At 32.5% G+C, this 14,641-nt stretch overlaps 1 protein-coding gene across 1 annotated transcript; it reads right to left on the bottom strand.

Annotated features, from left to right (window-relative positions):
• Positions 1–9,323: 9,323 nt before the first annotated feature.
• LOC106780254 (zinc finger protein ZAT9) lies at positions 9,324–11,797 on the bottom strand. Its single transcript, XM_022776938.1, has 2 exons — positions 10,154–11,797; positions 9,324–9,894 (listed from the first exon to the last, which is right to left on the bottom strand). Exon 1 carries the CDS (start codon positions 11,321–11,323, stop codon positions 10,154–10,156), a length of 1,170 nt encoding a protein of 389 aa, XP_022632659.1. The 5' UTR covers positions 11,324–11,797; the 3' UTR covers positions 9,324–9,894.
• Positions 11,798–14,641: the final 2,844 nt, after the last annotated feature.

The following is a 14,641-nucleotide window of genomic DNA, read 5'->3' as shown; positions in this document are numbered from 1 at the left end:
AAGGGATAAGATTTTTCAAATGTAGTGGAACACAGTTGACTATATAAAAATTAAAGTCCACTTTAAAAGTAAAAGTGCAGGGATAGAGAAATCAAACGCAAGTTTTTATACTGGTTCGGCCAAACTGCCTACATCCAATGTCCTTCCAAACCCAGGAAGCAAATGCACCATAATGATCAAGGTTCTTACAACAAGGCTTTTATAGCGACCTCCACGTCAAAATATAAAACACCTCTCTAACCCTCTAATCAAAATATAGGCGTATACAAACAAAGAACAACAACAAGATGTCCCATCTCCTGTTGTCTTCAATACTTTGAACAATCCTCAAAGTCCAGAACGTCGCACGTCCTATTCCTGTAGTCACAATAGGGCAACCACAATCTTTACAAAATTGAGAGAAAAAATTGATCACGAATCATACACCTCAAGTGTAGGTTGATCAGACAGTTAAAGCGCATTAATTCTTGCTCGTCAAGCAATCACCAAAGATGAACACCACGGTCTTCTTGATGGATTCTTGGAGCTTTCATATGTTCTACAAGAGATCAATAATCTAAAACAAATCAATCAAATTGTTAGAAATTTTAGGAAACAGGTAGGCTTCTTTTTAACGCCAAGAAGGGGGTGAATTGGCGAGTTTTCAAAATCAGAGTCTTTTCACAATCTTTATAAAACTTTACAAACTTTCTTGAATCGCAAGTAATAGAAAATTAAGTGCAGTGGAAAAACAAAGTTGACTACAAGAATTGTAAAGTCGACTGAATGTAGAAGAGTAGGGATAGAGAATTCAAATGTAGGTTTTTATACTGGTTCGGCCTCAATGCCTACATCCAATGTCCTTCCAATACCAGGAAGCAAATGCAATATAATGGTCAAAGTTTATATAGCAAGGTTTTTATAGAAGACCTCCACGTCAAAAATATAAAACACCTCTCTAACCCTCTAACCAAAATATAGGCAGCAACAATACAAAAAGACTTGCAACAAGATATCCCATCTTCTGCAATCTGCAACCCACTTTGAACAATCCTCGAAGTGTACCAGACTCCACAAGTCCAACCCTTGTAGTCACAGCAGGTAACAGCAATCACCACGGATGCCAACAAGAATCTTGATCAACCCAGAAAACACCTCAATGTGCAAATATTAATCAAGCTATGCGTGCAACACAAGTCTCCTCTGGAAACTCTTCAAAGATAAATCACCATGATCTTCTTGATGAGTTCTTGGAGCTTCTGAACTTCAAAGAATCAATCTGAAACAGAATATGAAATATTTAGATTTCCACTTGGTTTGGATGTCTAACTTAAGGAAAATCCTATGCTACTTAGGCCTTAATACAAGCCTTAAACAAACCTACACTACATGGCCAAATACAATGGCCTAGATATCCTACGGTACTCTTTAATTCATGCTCCATGATGGATCCAAAGGTGGCCCACAAGGTTGAGTTGATACCATCTTCATGAATGTTTTTCACTATCTTGAAAGTGTTTGACCATGACTAGGGGATTTTCCACCAGTTCTATAATCTTCAAAAATATTACAACTACGTATTCTCACCACTCCTTATATCCTCTAATATGTTGCCTAGTTGAGTTTCAGTCATTCCTTGTTGTGCAATATTCTTCACCACTCTTAGTATCCCTAGTCACCGAATAACTCCTGTTACCCTAGACTAGTTGAGATTCACCTACTCGTGGTTTCCACTAGACAATCCTAGTATCCCCCGATACGCAACCTAATTATCCTTAACTCACCTAATTTAAACAACAAGTGTTTTAATTCTCTTCAGAATCAACTGATTTCTTCTAAGTCATTAGACGATTACTCTCACAGAGAGGATATATGATCAATACAATATAGTCTACAAACTCGATAAGTGTTGGTCTCTTTTCTCTTTCCTCTCTACTTACAAATCATAAACTAATATTACAATGACGCTTAAAAGTGTTTCTTGAGTTTACTTTTTCTCTACCCAGATATTCTCTTTGAGCCTGAGCTTCTTTGTGCTTTTTCTATAAACGATGTTTCTTCGTAGGATGATATTCTTTTCGTAAGCAATCCTCTTGATTCTTTCTTTAAATCATCTTCTATTTAAAGGATTTTCAAAAGATATCCATTAGACTGAGCTCTTGCCTTAAATCTTGTATCTTCTCTGTCTTGTCATGTGAAGCAGTTGTTGCTTAAAGTCAACTTGTCTTAGCACACTTGCTTTTTCACTACTTTGATGAAGTAGGTTGTACTCTTTTTCTGGCACGACTTCTGATGATTAGAACATTCTATGAATGTCTTTTTTGTCTCTAACGTCCACTTTTGATATATTTTGAATAAAGTAGGTGGATGCGAATAGTAGGTTATCTGCATAAAATAAAGTAAATGTGCATGTAACAAATATGCCTTTTCTCTTATCACTTTTCTTTTTGGAACATTGAGCATTTAATGACATTTAATGCTTGCTCAGAACAACAAAGTGTTTTCTACATTTTCTACTATTGAGGTAGCGTTTATCATTTAAGTTTTCTCTTATGATACCAAGCATTGAATAAGAACTTCATTGGTTGACGAAGTGAAGAATTTAGCTCATGGTATCGTCTAGTTTGTTTCTAAACGCTTTTTGAAATTTTTCTTTCTTTAGCTAAAACATTTAGCAAGTTTTGGTTTCTGAATGCTTTTGGATTTTTTTCTATAGACACTTAAGGATTTTACCAAAAACATTGTCTCGACACTTAAACATCCTTTTGAGAGTTTAACTATAACACCTCGATTTCTGGGATGCCATGATTTTACAAACACCAGTAAATTTCAAAACTTTATCATAGCGCGGAAACATATATTTAAAAAACCTTAACCTTTCAACATGCATAATTTATTCAAAACATAATACTTCCAAAAGTCTTGTCAAATTACATTATTCTAAAAGTAATTAAAATAACTAAGGAAATAAACCAACTCCAATTACAGTGTTTCAAAAGTTTATACCAAAGAACTTTTTAAAGAACCCAAATATTTCCCTCGTCATCTGACGAATCTACATGCCTCTAGAACATCTGCAATATCATCTGCTCATGTATAACACATTATATAATCATCGTTGATAATTTCATTCACAAACACATAAACAATGTATGGGGTAAACTACTGATAAAACAATCATAACAACAAGATACAAACATACTGATTATATAAACCATAACCAAACACACAATGAGATACATACCTTCTGATTATACTAACCATAATTAAACACGCAACAAGATACATATCTTCTGATTATATAAATCATAATCAAACACCCCATACATAGTAGTAATAACAATAGGTTCCTAATCCTCTAATAAACAATTCAATCATACTAAATTACTCGATCCTCAATCCCCGATCCTTGAACTTTGATCATCGATCCTTGATCTCTAACCCTTGATGTCATCACTGACATCTCACACATAGACCCTTGGTTAATCCACTCATTAGCACTCATGCTAACTACTTACTATAACCATTATAGTAACACCACTATCAACATAACATAACCTGGAGCATCTCAAGTACCATGATAATCGTCATAGATACACCACCATCATGACTATCCCAACCATGAACAACACCATGAGCATCACCGTACCATAATACCATAGTGGAAAGAGTTCATCTCACTCTTGTACCCTACCTCACTGACTATAGTCGCTCCTACAATCCACATGTAGCCTCCCCTACCGAACATTTGTAGTCTGCCCTACAGATCATCTTCTTCCAATGCACACAAAGCAAAAGGAAGTACTTATCCATAGATAAAACCAGGATTTAAAAGGTACAACAAGTAGACTTATCCTCCACTCTCATGCTCATCAATCACATACTCAAGTACATCCCAACATTCACTCATGCTTCACTCTCAACCACAAGTCAAATTGACCCTAAACATAACCATTAACCTCAATTTCTGATTATCATCATGTTCCATAGCTCCTCAGGCTTGGTTCACAACCATTCGTCATCAAATTTGCCATTTTTCACAAAAATGCATTATGATAATCGATTATCTCAGTGAAATTTACCCATAAACATCACGCAGGTAGGGATAATCGATTATCATCCCAAATAATAGATTATTCCCGAAACCACACTCAAAACCAACACTCAAATAATCGATTATAACTAACGATAATCGATTATTACCGAATCGAAACACATCCTGGACATGATTCAAGCATTCTAACATTCATATTTCAACCTTAGATCACATGGAATCATAGTTAACACATCATACATTCATTCAAGCATCACATACTCATGTAAACATACTCAAACACATATAATACGTCACTTGAATCAACCAGATCCAATCATTGACATGTTATAACCCCAATAATAGGGTCCAATAAAAACACCAAATAAGGTTTTCAATCAGCCAAACTAACTAAGCATAATACTTACAAATGAGAACCAAGAAGATGAAAATTCTCCAAAACAGAACTGCTTATGCGAGGTTGTTTTCTCCCAAACTTGACCTCCGACTGACGATCCGAACAGTCGGAAAGAAGAATCATACGTTTGGAACCCACTGTCAAAAAATCAGGCTGATCCAACGGTGAAAAACTTCACAACAATGAAAACACCAGTGCAGATTTTATGAAATTCTCCAAAACAGAGCTACTAATACGAGGCCGTTTTCTCGAAAACTAGACATATGATTGACAATCCTAACGGTCATAATGAAGAACCATACGTTTGGAACCCAGTGTCCAAAACTCAGCACGATCCAACAGTGAACGACTTCACAATAATGAAAACACTAGTGCATGTGTTATGTTATGTGGGAATGACTTCTTCTCTTCCTTTCTCTCTCACTTGGTTTTTTCCTCTCTTCAAATGACTCCAATGTGCGCTACTAATCTGACTCATCTCTACTAAAATAAAGTGAGACATAATGGTCCACATTATTTTGCTTATTCTCCACATAGGAAAGGATCCTAATAATCCAACACTTACAACATATATTTGTATGGAAACCCTCAAGCATCATAACTTTGTTCTCCCTAAACATCAAACCCTCTGTTGGGATAACCTAACAAAACATACATAATACATTCTTTGGGAAAACCTATCACAAATATTACATAAACCCTATGCTCATTCATACACAAACTTTTACCCAATAATAACCACATATAATCATAATCATATACACATGTATCAAAACAAGGACTACTAATAAAGATAATCAAGAACACTTATAACATACAACCATAAACAAACAAAGGTAAGCTTCCCTATACCTTGGTCAATCATAGAGCTTTATCTACAATCCTAAAAGACCATCAATCTTCCTCTACACAAAGAGTTTTTCGTCGCTCTCTCTTTTCTCCCAAAACATCAATCTGCTATCTTCCTCTATTTCCTCTCTTTGATTTAGAGTTTCTATGGTTTCTAAACACAAAATCACCTTTTTCTTTATATCTTAATATTTATAAATTCACCCATGTTTATCTCTAGTATTTTCTCACTTATAATGATACATTTTATTCTAATTTATTATAATGAGTCTATCAATAATATATATTATTATTATCTAGCCATAATATCTAATTATATATAATAATATCTCAATGTATCATTTAAAATATCTATAATATCTAATAATAATAATATCTCTTTTAATCTTTAAACCCACCAAGATTATATCTCCTATTTTCATTTAACTAATTTTTAAAATAGCAACAACTAAATCTTCTAAAAGATTTACATAATATCATTCTACTAAATATCCAGATTATTTAATTTGCATGTTTTTTCTTTCTACACCCCCTTTAATTAATTTTTACACCAATTAAATAAATGTAAAAGACTTTTTTGCCCTTAGACAAAAAATAAATAAATAACATAATAATTATGTTTTAACAAAAATATACACTGAAGAAAACTAATTATTAAACAAAAACCCAAAGTCTCAAAAATACTTTATTTTTAAGACCCATATTTTCTCGGATCTTAAATTAACTTATTATCGTTTGGTATAGTATAACTTACACGTTTAGCATAACTTTCATAAACGTTTTGACTTGGAAGTCATTTGGTGTTGCATCTGGATGCCTTAACTTTGCTTGTTTTATGTTTCGTCTATGCCTAGGTGTTTTCCTAAGGCTTTTCCTATGTTACTAGATGATTAGGGATTTTGAACCTAATACTTATGTTTATGCTTGTCCTATTATTCTAGTTGTAGCATCTTCAGATTCTCATTTCGTTTAAATTTATTTGGTTAAATTTCAAAACATATGAGAGTGTTTAGACATATAAGTCTTATAGACGATTTGTCTTAACACAAGCATTTTTGAATCATGTCTAATCCGTCACTTCGACTATTCCAATGCAACGGCATGTACCCAAATGTTATTGGTAGAAAACTTCTTCGAATGCTTCCTATCAATGTTCCTCTAAGAATAACCATATCCCTCCAAATGCCTCTCAGCAAGCAAATTTAAGTTTGTATCCAACTTCCTTCAAAATTTCTCTCAAATGAAATGTACAAAACTGGACTATCATTCACAAGATAACAAGTCACAATGTGAAATCTTCAATCATAAATAAAGCAACCAAAATGCATATTAAAAAAGAAAACAAGAGTTGAATTACAGAAACTAAGATTAGACGAACTAAAAATGAAAAACTACATATATGAATTAAATTTGAATTCTATCATCTAAAAGAAACTAGAATTAGCTCAATTAAGAAATAAACCAAAAATTAGTCTAAAGACAGTTGACACATTTTAAGAAAAACAAGAATTTTAACAATATAAACTAAATTTGACCTAAAAATAATTAGACACAAAACTTTGCCCAAAGATATGTAATTAGTTTAGAAAAACTTGACTAAATTTAGAGTTAACAATGGTAGTCGATAAACTTTATCGACGGATGCACAAATTTGTTAGTAAATAATTATCAATAAAATATGAATTTGGATCTCCTTCTTCCTCCTCCTCATCGTCTTCTCTTTTTTTCTTCATCTTTTTCCTCCCCGCGATTGTTGGGCCACAACACCACCAATGCTACCTCCATTTCATTTTCATCTTTCGAGGTCTCATCCTCCTTTATTTGCTCTTCCACTTATTTAGAAATTTAGGTTTTCAAAAACATAAAATGCAAAGCTTGAGCCTTTTAACTGATCCACAAAGATTTGATTCTCCAATATTGAAGAGTAAAAATATGGCAAAGAAAACAAAAGGTAGCTACAAAGGAAGATGAAAAGAAATAAACTAAAATATACAAGAGAAGAGAGAAAAAGAAACAACTAAAATTATGAAAACTTTGCAAATGAATTTTGCATCTAGTTTTTAGCACATTGAAGGTCTTACATAAGATGTAAAATATGAACTTAAAGTAGGCCTATTTTGGTTTCTAACCAAGTCTTTAAACCCAATTACAAAAAATAAGCTAATAAAAGGAAATGTCAAAGAGGGGGTGTGTCGATAAGTTATCATTAGATTTAAATGTTCAATTTATTGAACTCTATACTAGTGCTTGATCATGAGAAATCATGTCCTAATAAGTTATTATTAGATCAATGATATCTTATCCTTATAATTGAGGGTGTGAAATCTATTAACAAAATGTTGATTTAGACCATAATTTGATCAATATTTAGGTCGTGAAAGGAACATCTTATCAAGACAATAAAGAAGAAAATGAAAAAAAAAATTAAAGAAATAAGAGAATAATTAAGAATGACATATTATCAATTATTGATGGATCCTAAACAATGAGTTTAGAAATAAAAAAAATAAAACCTTAGAGAAGATTCTTCAATAGGAAAAATAAAAAACCTAGAAACAAGTTTCCTATGAAATAAAAATATCTTGAAAAGAGATCGATTAAAATAGTTTATTTCGATACTATAATAAAGCTAACCTAAGTTAAAACAATTAAGTCTATGTGATGTATAAAATAAAGTCTCATATCTCCATTCAAAGTTGATAGGATGATGTTATTTAAGCTATAAAAGAGACAATCACTTCTTATGCAAATGAACCTTTGAAATAGAAATTGAGTGATTTTGATAACTTTTAGTGTTTCTTTGGGAGACAATTGGTCCTTAATTGAGACTTTCTTAGTATTCTCTCCTTCTCTTGCCTTATTGGAGCTTTTAAAAAGTGAGCCATGAGACCTTCCAAGACTTTTAGACAACCTTCTATCCCTTACTTTTTTGATCACCTAAGCTTGTCAAGAACCACCCAAAACACAATAATAAAGTTTTTAACCTTACACACACCATACCACCACCACTCAATCCAAGTATCTCCATCAAACTACCAAGAATCCTTGCCACCACCTCATCCCTTGGCATCATCATTTTTTCCCACCCAATTTTCATATAAAAGTCACCAAACCTTGATCAATCCAACCCTTATCCCATCCACAACAAAACCCCAAAAATACCCCCAAATATAACCACGAAACATCTTCCACCCATACTCCTAGCTTCCACTAGATACCTTTAGTTTCTCTGATATTTCCTTGAAGAAGCCCTCCAATACTCAACCCAATTCCTCGTAGAATCAATCTAAAGCAGCCTAGGTCTTAATCCTCTCATTCTTAAGGTCAATTGATACCATAACCTACGAAAACGAAGCAAACAAACCAAAAATCCTGATCTAGAAAGTTTAGTATGTTTTGACATCTTATTTCATCTTGAAGCTTTAACAAAATTTCCTTGACAATATTTGAAAGTCTAACCATATCCGACAAACTAAAGAAACCTAATTATAAATTTAGAAGAGAGAGTTTCATTATAAATAAAATAGATAAAACCTCAAGAAGAGAAATTCTAACTTAAAAAGAAGTTTCTTAAGCTCTTGGCCAAAAAACATCCTAATCAAAGAAGAAAAAAATCCGAGATATTATCACATTGTTTTAACTTTAAATACAACTATAACAATTGTTTATGCAAAGTAAACCAAATAAATCAATCCAAATCCTACAACCGATAATAAATTGGTAAGACAATTAGTTCAAGAGCGATGAAGGCTACGATGTCACATTAACAAGGTCAACTTGCAATCAATTCCAAAAGCCAAAGAACTTGATAATCTCTTCCAGCAATCTTTTTCTGATTTGTTAGATTATTATTATTAAGCACTTTGAGGTTAAATTGTAACATCCTAGCTGTATAAAGTCTCAAGTCCTGCTCACACACTCTATTGTTTTCTAATTGACCAAATCAATAAAATACAAATAAGTGAAAAATAAGAAAAAAGTCTAAGGAACGTATGTTATGCCATTTATTACATATTTAATGAAGGTGACTTAAAGTCCCTCATAAAGCACCAAAGACCTGCTTGAGCTTTATAACTCAAGTTACGTCTAATTAGGGATCTGCTTCAAGTCCCTCCTAAAGAAACAAATTGATCTAATATCAGCAAATAAATAAGGAACAGGGAAATACCAATAACACAACTACACAAATCACCATCAAAGACAATCAGATTAAATCGAAGCAATTAATCTTCTGATTCACCTTGCAACCTCTACTAGCTACAAAGATGTGTTGAAAAGTTGGAATCAAAAAGTAGAAAAAAGAACTTGGGGGACATAATTTCCATTCAGTAGAAAAAAAAAATATAAAAGGAAGAAAAGGGGAAAAAGATACGAACTTCTTAAATGCCAGAGGGGAATTTAAGAATGATAATGAAAGAATTTTAAAGAACGATGAGGGAAACACGTATCTTTTCATGGAACTGTACAATGTTCCTTGAAGTCAGAAGTGGAAAACTAGAAGTGTTACTTTGTATTTGCTTGGAAGCTGAAACAGAGCCCATTAAAACACGCATGCGGCCAATTCTTCTGCACTACTTGCTCCTTAGCAAGGGGGAAAAGAAAAGTTCCTCTGAATCTAAATTAACAGAACAAATAAGCATATATAACTTTTGAATACTCCATTGATTGATTCCTTACGTTTCTTACAGAGATACAGCACAGATCAGAAGAACTGCATTACGGTTAGAATCTTGGAAGAATTATATGATTATAATTTATAACATTACATGAATAATATAGAGTAACCATATTATCTAATTTGCAGAACATATATAAAACTTATCAAAAATAAATTTATCTCTGGGCACCAAAAAATTTCATCCTTTCTCCTTTACCTATCGGGTTTTGACGAATTCCGCATCGGAAACAGCAGAGTTCTCGATTTGGCTAGCCTCGTCTTCGTCAATCGGAGCGGGCAGGTTGAGATCTATGAAGCTGTTTCCAAACTTTGCTGAAGCTGATGCAACTGTTGCGGGTGCTGACCCAGTAACATGGGTTCTCTTGTGTCCTCCAAGTGCTTGACCCGAAGCGAAGACTCTGAAACAAACGGGGCACTCGTGGATTTTCTTCTCCGCCCCACACGTTCCACTTTTCTTCCTGTGCTCAACTTCCGCTTCTTCACCGTCCACTTTCACGTTCACTTTGATCTTCTTGTGACTCGCTCGGTGGCCCCCCAAAGCTTGGTACGATCGAAACACCTTGTTGCACGTGTCACATTTGTACCTTCCTCGTACTCGGTTCTTGCAAAGTTTCATCGTCTCTTGCGATTCCTCGCTCTCCTCGAATGCTTCGTCTTCCTCCTCTTCTTCCTCCTCTTCCTCTTCCTCCTCCTCATATTGATCTTCCACCTCCATGAATTGCGGTTGGTCCTTATGTCGCTTCCATTTGTCCCTCGAAAGCAGCATCAGACAAAACGCCACGTCTTCCTCGGTAGTTGCTTCGGAGACCGAGCTCGCAGGTTCGTGATCCACCCACGATTCTGTCTTACTCTTCTTCTTCATCAGGGTTTCATGTTCGGTTCCGAAAACTTGCTTCTTGATGCTGGGGGTGGTATAGTTGTTAGTATCATTATTATGATCATTATAATAATAATAATTGCTGCTATTAATATTATTATTATTATTATTGTTATTATTCCATGGCCTTTTGGATCTTTTACGAGTTGGGTTGCTCTTGGATGACTCGGACTCGCTCTCTCTGTCATGGAGGATCGCGGAGCCAGTGTCTGCAGCTGCGAACGAGAATTCGGGATCCACGAGGCGAATGCTTCGTTTGGGGTTCTCTCTGAGGCCATAACAGAGACCCTTGTCACCGTCTTCGTCATCATCGGATGATGAGGAAGAGGAAGAAGCTGATTCGGCTTCGAAGCTGAGTTGGATGGTTCGCGGTGACGCTTCTTCGGGCTTGGAGAGAGGAAGGTTCATCATGTGAGAGCGCATGTGACCCCCCAAGGCTCTGCCATTGGAGAAGCTCCTGAAGCAAAGCTTGCACTTGTGCTTGTCCATGGCGAATCAACGGAACGGAGTTCAAGAGAGTATTCGCATTTTGGTGAATTCAATTGCGCTGCTCTGATTATTGCTGTTGTGTTGCGCTTTGAGAGAGAGAGAGAGAGAGAGGGAGAGAGGGAAGGGATGGAGTACCAAGTATGAGAGGAGTAGGTGACAAGCATTCCTCCACCGAGAGATATAAAAATGTAGAACAAATAATAAAAAGTCAAAAAAAAAATAAAATTGGGGGGTTTCTTTTATTTCCCTTTTTACGGAAACCGTAAAAAGAATTAAAATTTGAATTTATTGAGGTTTAATTAAAGATGTGCATGCAAGAGAGAGAAAGAGAACATGTAACATGCCACACTTGCCCGTTTCTGTATTTATTCCCCACTCAATCTCCCTTTTCTTTTATTCATTTTCAAACCCTTTTTCCATTGCCCAACCTACCCTTTTGCACCATATCAAGAAACTTACCAAAACTGAACCACACGCTGTTCCTTTAATGGAAAATGACATTTTCTGATTTTCATATTCATATCTTTCCATAACCTTTTTTTTTTTCTTTGGTTTTCAGTTTCATTACGTTCAATAATGAAAGTCAATGAATTTAATATATATCATTCAATGACAATGCACAAAATTTATATTATTTATTATAATTCATTAAGTTTAATAATTGACTGTTTTAATACCAGTCAATGTATGAATTACATATTTTTGAATGAAATATAACAAAGGGTATTTTCGAAATTTAACAGAGATCTTTGTTTCAAGAACGAAGCAGAGGACCTTCTTTAATGTCAGAAACAAAACGACCTCGTTCAGTTTCCAACGTCACTGAGCTGTGACCTTCAACTGAAGGATAACGCACAACCGTCGAAAGGAAGAGTTACAAGTAACTCACATCACCCACGTGTCATTTTAATACCAAATGGATTTCGCAAATACTGGTTTATTATTAATAATAATTTTATTATTATTATTATTATTATTATTATTATTATTAATATTATGAAAAAATGTTTTGATTCTGAGTATATAATCTGAGATCCAATGTAGTATTTAAGTATCGATCGATAATGATTTGCCTTGAATTTTGGATCTTTTTGTTGAACAAGAGTGAGATGGGAATGAAGGGTGAGAAATGGGTAAGAAACTAACTGTCCTTCGTTTGAGAAGGAGAGTATTGAAATTCCACGAGAAGTAAATGCCGTTTTGTTAGGGGTTGGTAGACCAAGTCCCACTACTCACTCTCATTGCTACTACTGCTCCATACATACATACACACATATATATTTCTTCAAAACAAATTCATTTCGTTTAAATCTACTTTCTTTATAATATAATTCTCTAAATCTCTCTTTTTAATCTTTATCAAATTTTAATTATATATTTAATTTTTCAAGTTTTAAAATTAAATAACTTTAATGCATTACTAATATATATTATCCACTTGTTAATTAGAATTATGTGCATTAAAGTTTTTCTTAAATTTAACTATTACTTATATAGATGAGGAATTAATTATATTATCACTTATATACATTTAATATTTTTAATTAACAATTAAATAACATTAATTTTTCACTTAAATTGCTTAAATTAATATAATTAGAAAACTAAATATATATTTAAAATTAAATGTGTATAAAAATATATTTATATCAATTATTTATTTTTCATATTATACATGTCACCTCTCATTTTCTCTCTCTTCTCTTTTATTTTCTTTCCCTTTTTGTCTCATTTGTTCCTTTCCAAAAATCATAGTGAAAAAAAAAAATGCAACTTTGTTAATTTTTCAGTTTTTCTATTTTTTTTTTAATTAACATATCAACAAACACGATTAATAATAACAAAAAAAAAGTTTTCATGAATAGTTACTGTCTAGGATATTTATTATTTGTAGATAATAAGTAATGGATATTTTAATATCTATATCTAAACCGACTATGTGTTAGTATTATATTATCAGATTCGGAGTTATTCGTTATTTAAAAAAAATTATATTTTTTTAAAACTAAATTTAATTAAAATTAAAATTACTTTATATTTTATTACAATAAATTTGATTAAAATAAAATTTAATTTATATTTAATTTAATTTATATTATATTATATATATTTTTTATAATTTTATTTAAAATTTATTTTAAAAGACATAAAATATATTTTTTAATTTTTCACAGATATTTGTGAATATCTACATATTTTAAAATAATATTTTTTAACCAGCCGTAACATACAGTTTATGGGTCAAATTTTTATTTTGTGAATCAAGTTACTGATCCGTCTATTATAATCCTACATTGTTCGAAACCACAAAATATAAGCTTAAAACAATTGTTACGTTAACTAATCTTATCATATATTTCCTTTTTGTACGGAATATAGTTTAATATTCTCTTCTTTAAATAATTTTAACCTACATAGTATTTTAATATATTTTTGTATTTAGAAGAAAATTATAATATATGGGATGAAGTCTGAAAATTCAATTTCATGTATATAAATGAAAGACTAGTAATAAAAGGGTCAAATGAGAGGGAATTTGGTATTATGGTCTTCCATTGACCAATTTCTAAAGTCAAAGTCCTTGTGACAAGTGGATGGAAAGGTAATATAATAACAAGTTATTAGTAGTGAGGAGTTTCGTAAGTTTAAATTTCGTGATTATCTTGAATGAAAAGAAAAAAAGAAGACAATTAAACAGTAAACTGATAAGGGTTAAAAGGAAACCACATTTATGTTATCATTATTTTGGTTGAGGCACTCGTTATATATTTTTCGGATTTTCTCTTTCAAGGATCTGACTTTCTTTCCGTTTATTTTCTAAATTATTCGGTTTAATTTGGAGTTGGCTTCTCAAAAATAATCTGATGTCAAAGTTAATACTCCTATATAATAAATATAATTACATACTTTTTTTCATTATAAATTTATATTTATAAATTTTGAAAAGAACTTTGGATTATGGACAAGTTAATTATGATCCAATTAGTGTTAATTGTGTTTTCTCATCATTTATTGTGATCCAATTAGATTATTGACAAACTAATTGTGATCCAATTAAATTACCGTCATTCAGAAAATTTTTATTTCTTATGATTTTTTTCAAATATGTTTCTCACTTATTTTTTGTCTAAGTTGAGTTTCTATTTTTGAAAACTTGAAGCAATTAGGTTATTATCGTTAGTTTCGTACTAACATTGTTAAAGAGGATGTCACGTGTCAGTTTGTGCCACATAGCAATGACAGTGTGACATGACATTGATAGTGCCATGAGTTATTATTAGGTCTCATGTAATTGCATTAGTCTCAATGTGTTCCCTG

Source organism: Vigna radiata, unplaced genomic scaffold (genome assembly GCF_000741045.1).
Source record: "Vigna radiata var. radiata cultivar VC1973A unplaced genomic scaffold, Vradiata_ver6 scaffold_171, whole genome shotgun sequence".
NCBI lineage: Eukaryota > Viridiplantae > Streptophyta > Magnoliopsida > Fabales > Fabaceae > Vigna > Vigna radiata.
Note: the sequence above shows the minus strand (reverse complement) of the source record. Positions and strands in the feature narration are given on the sequence as shown.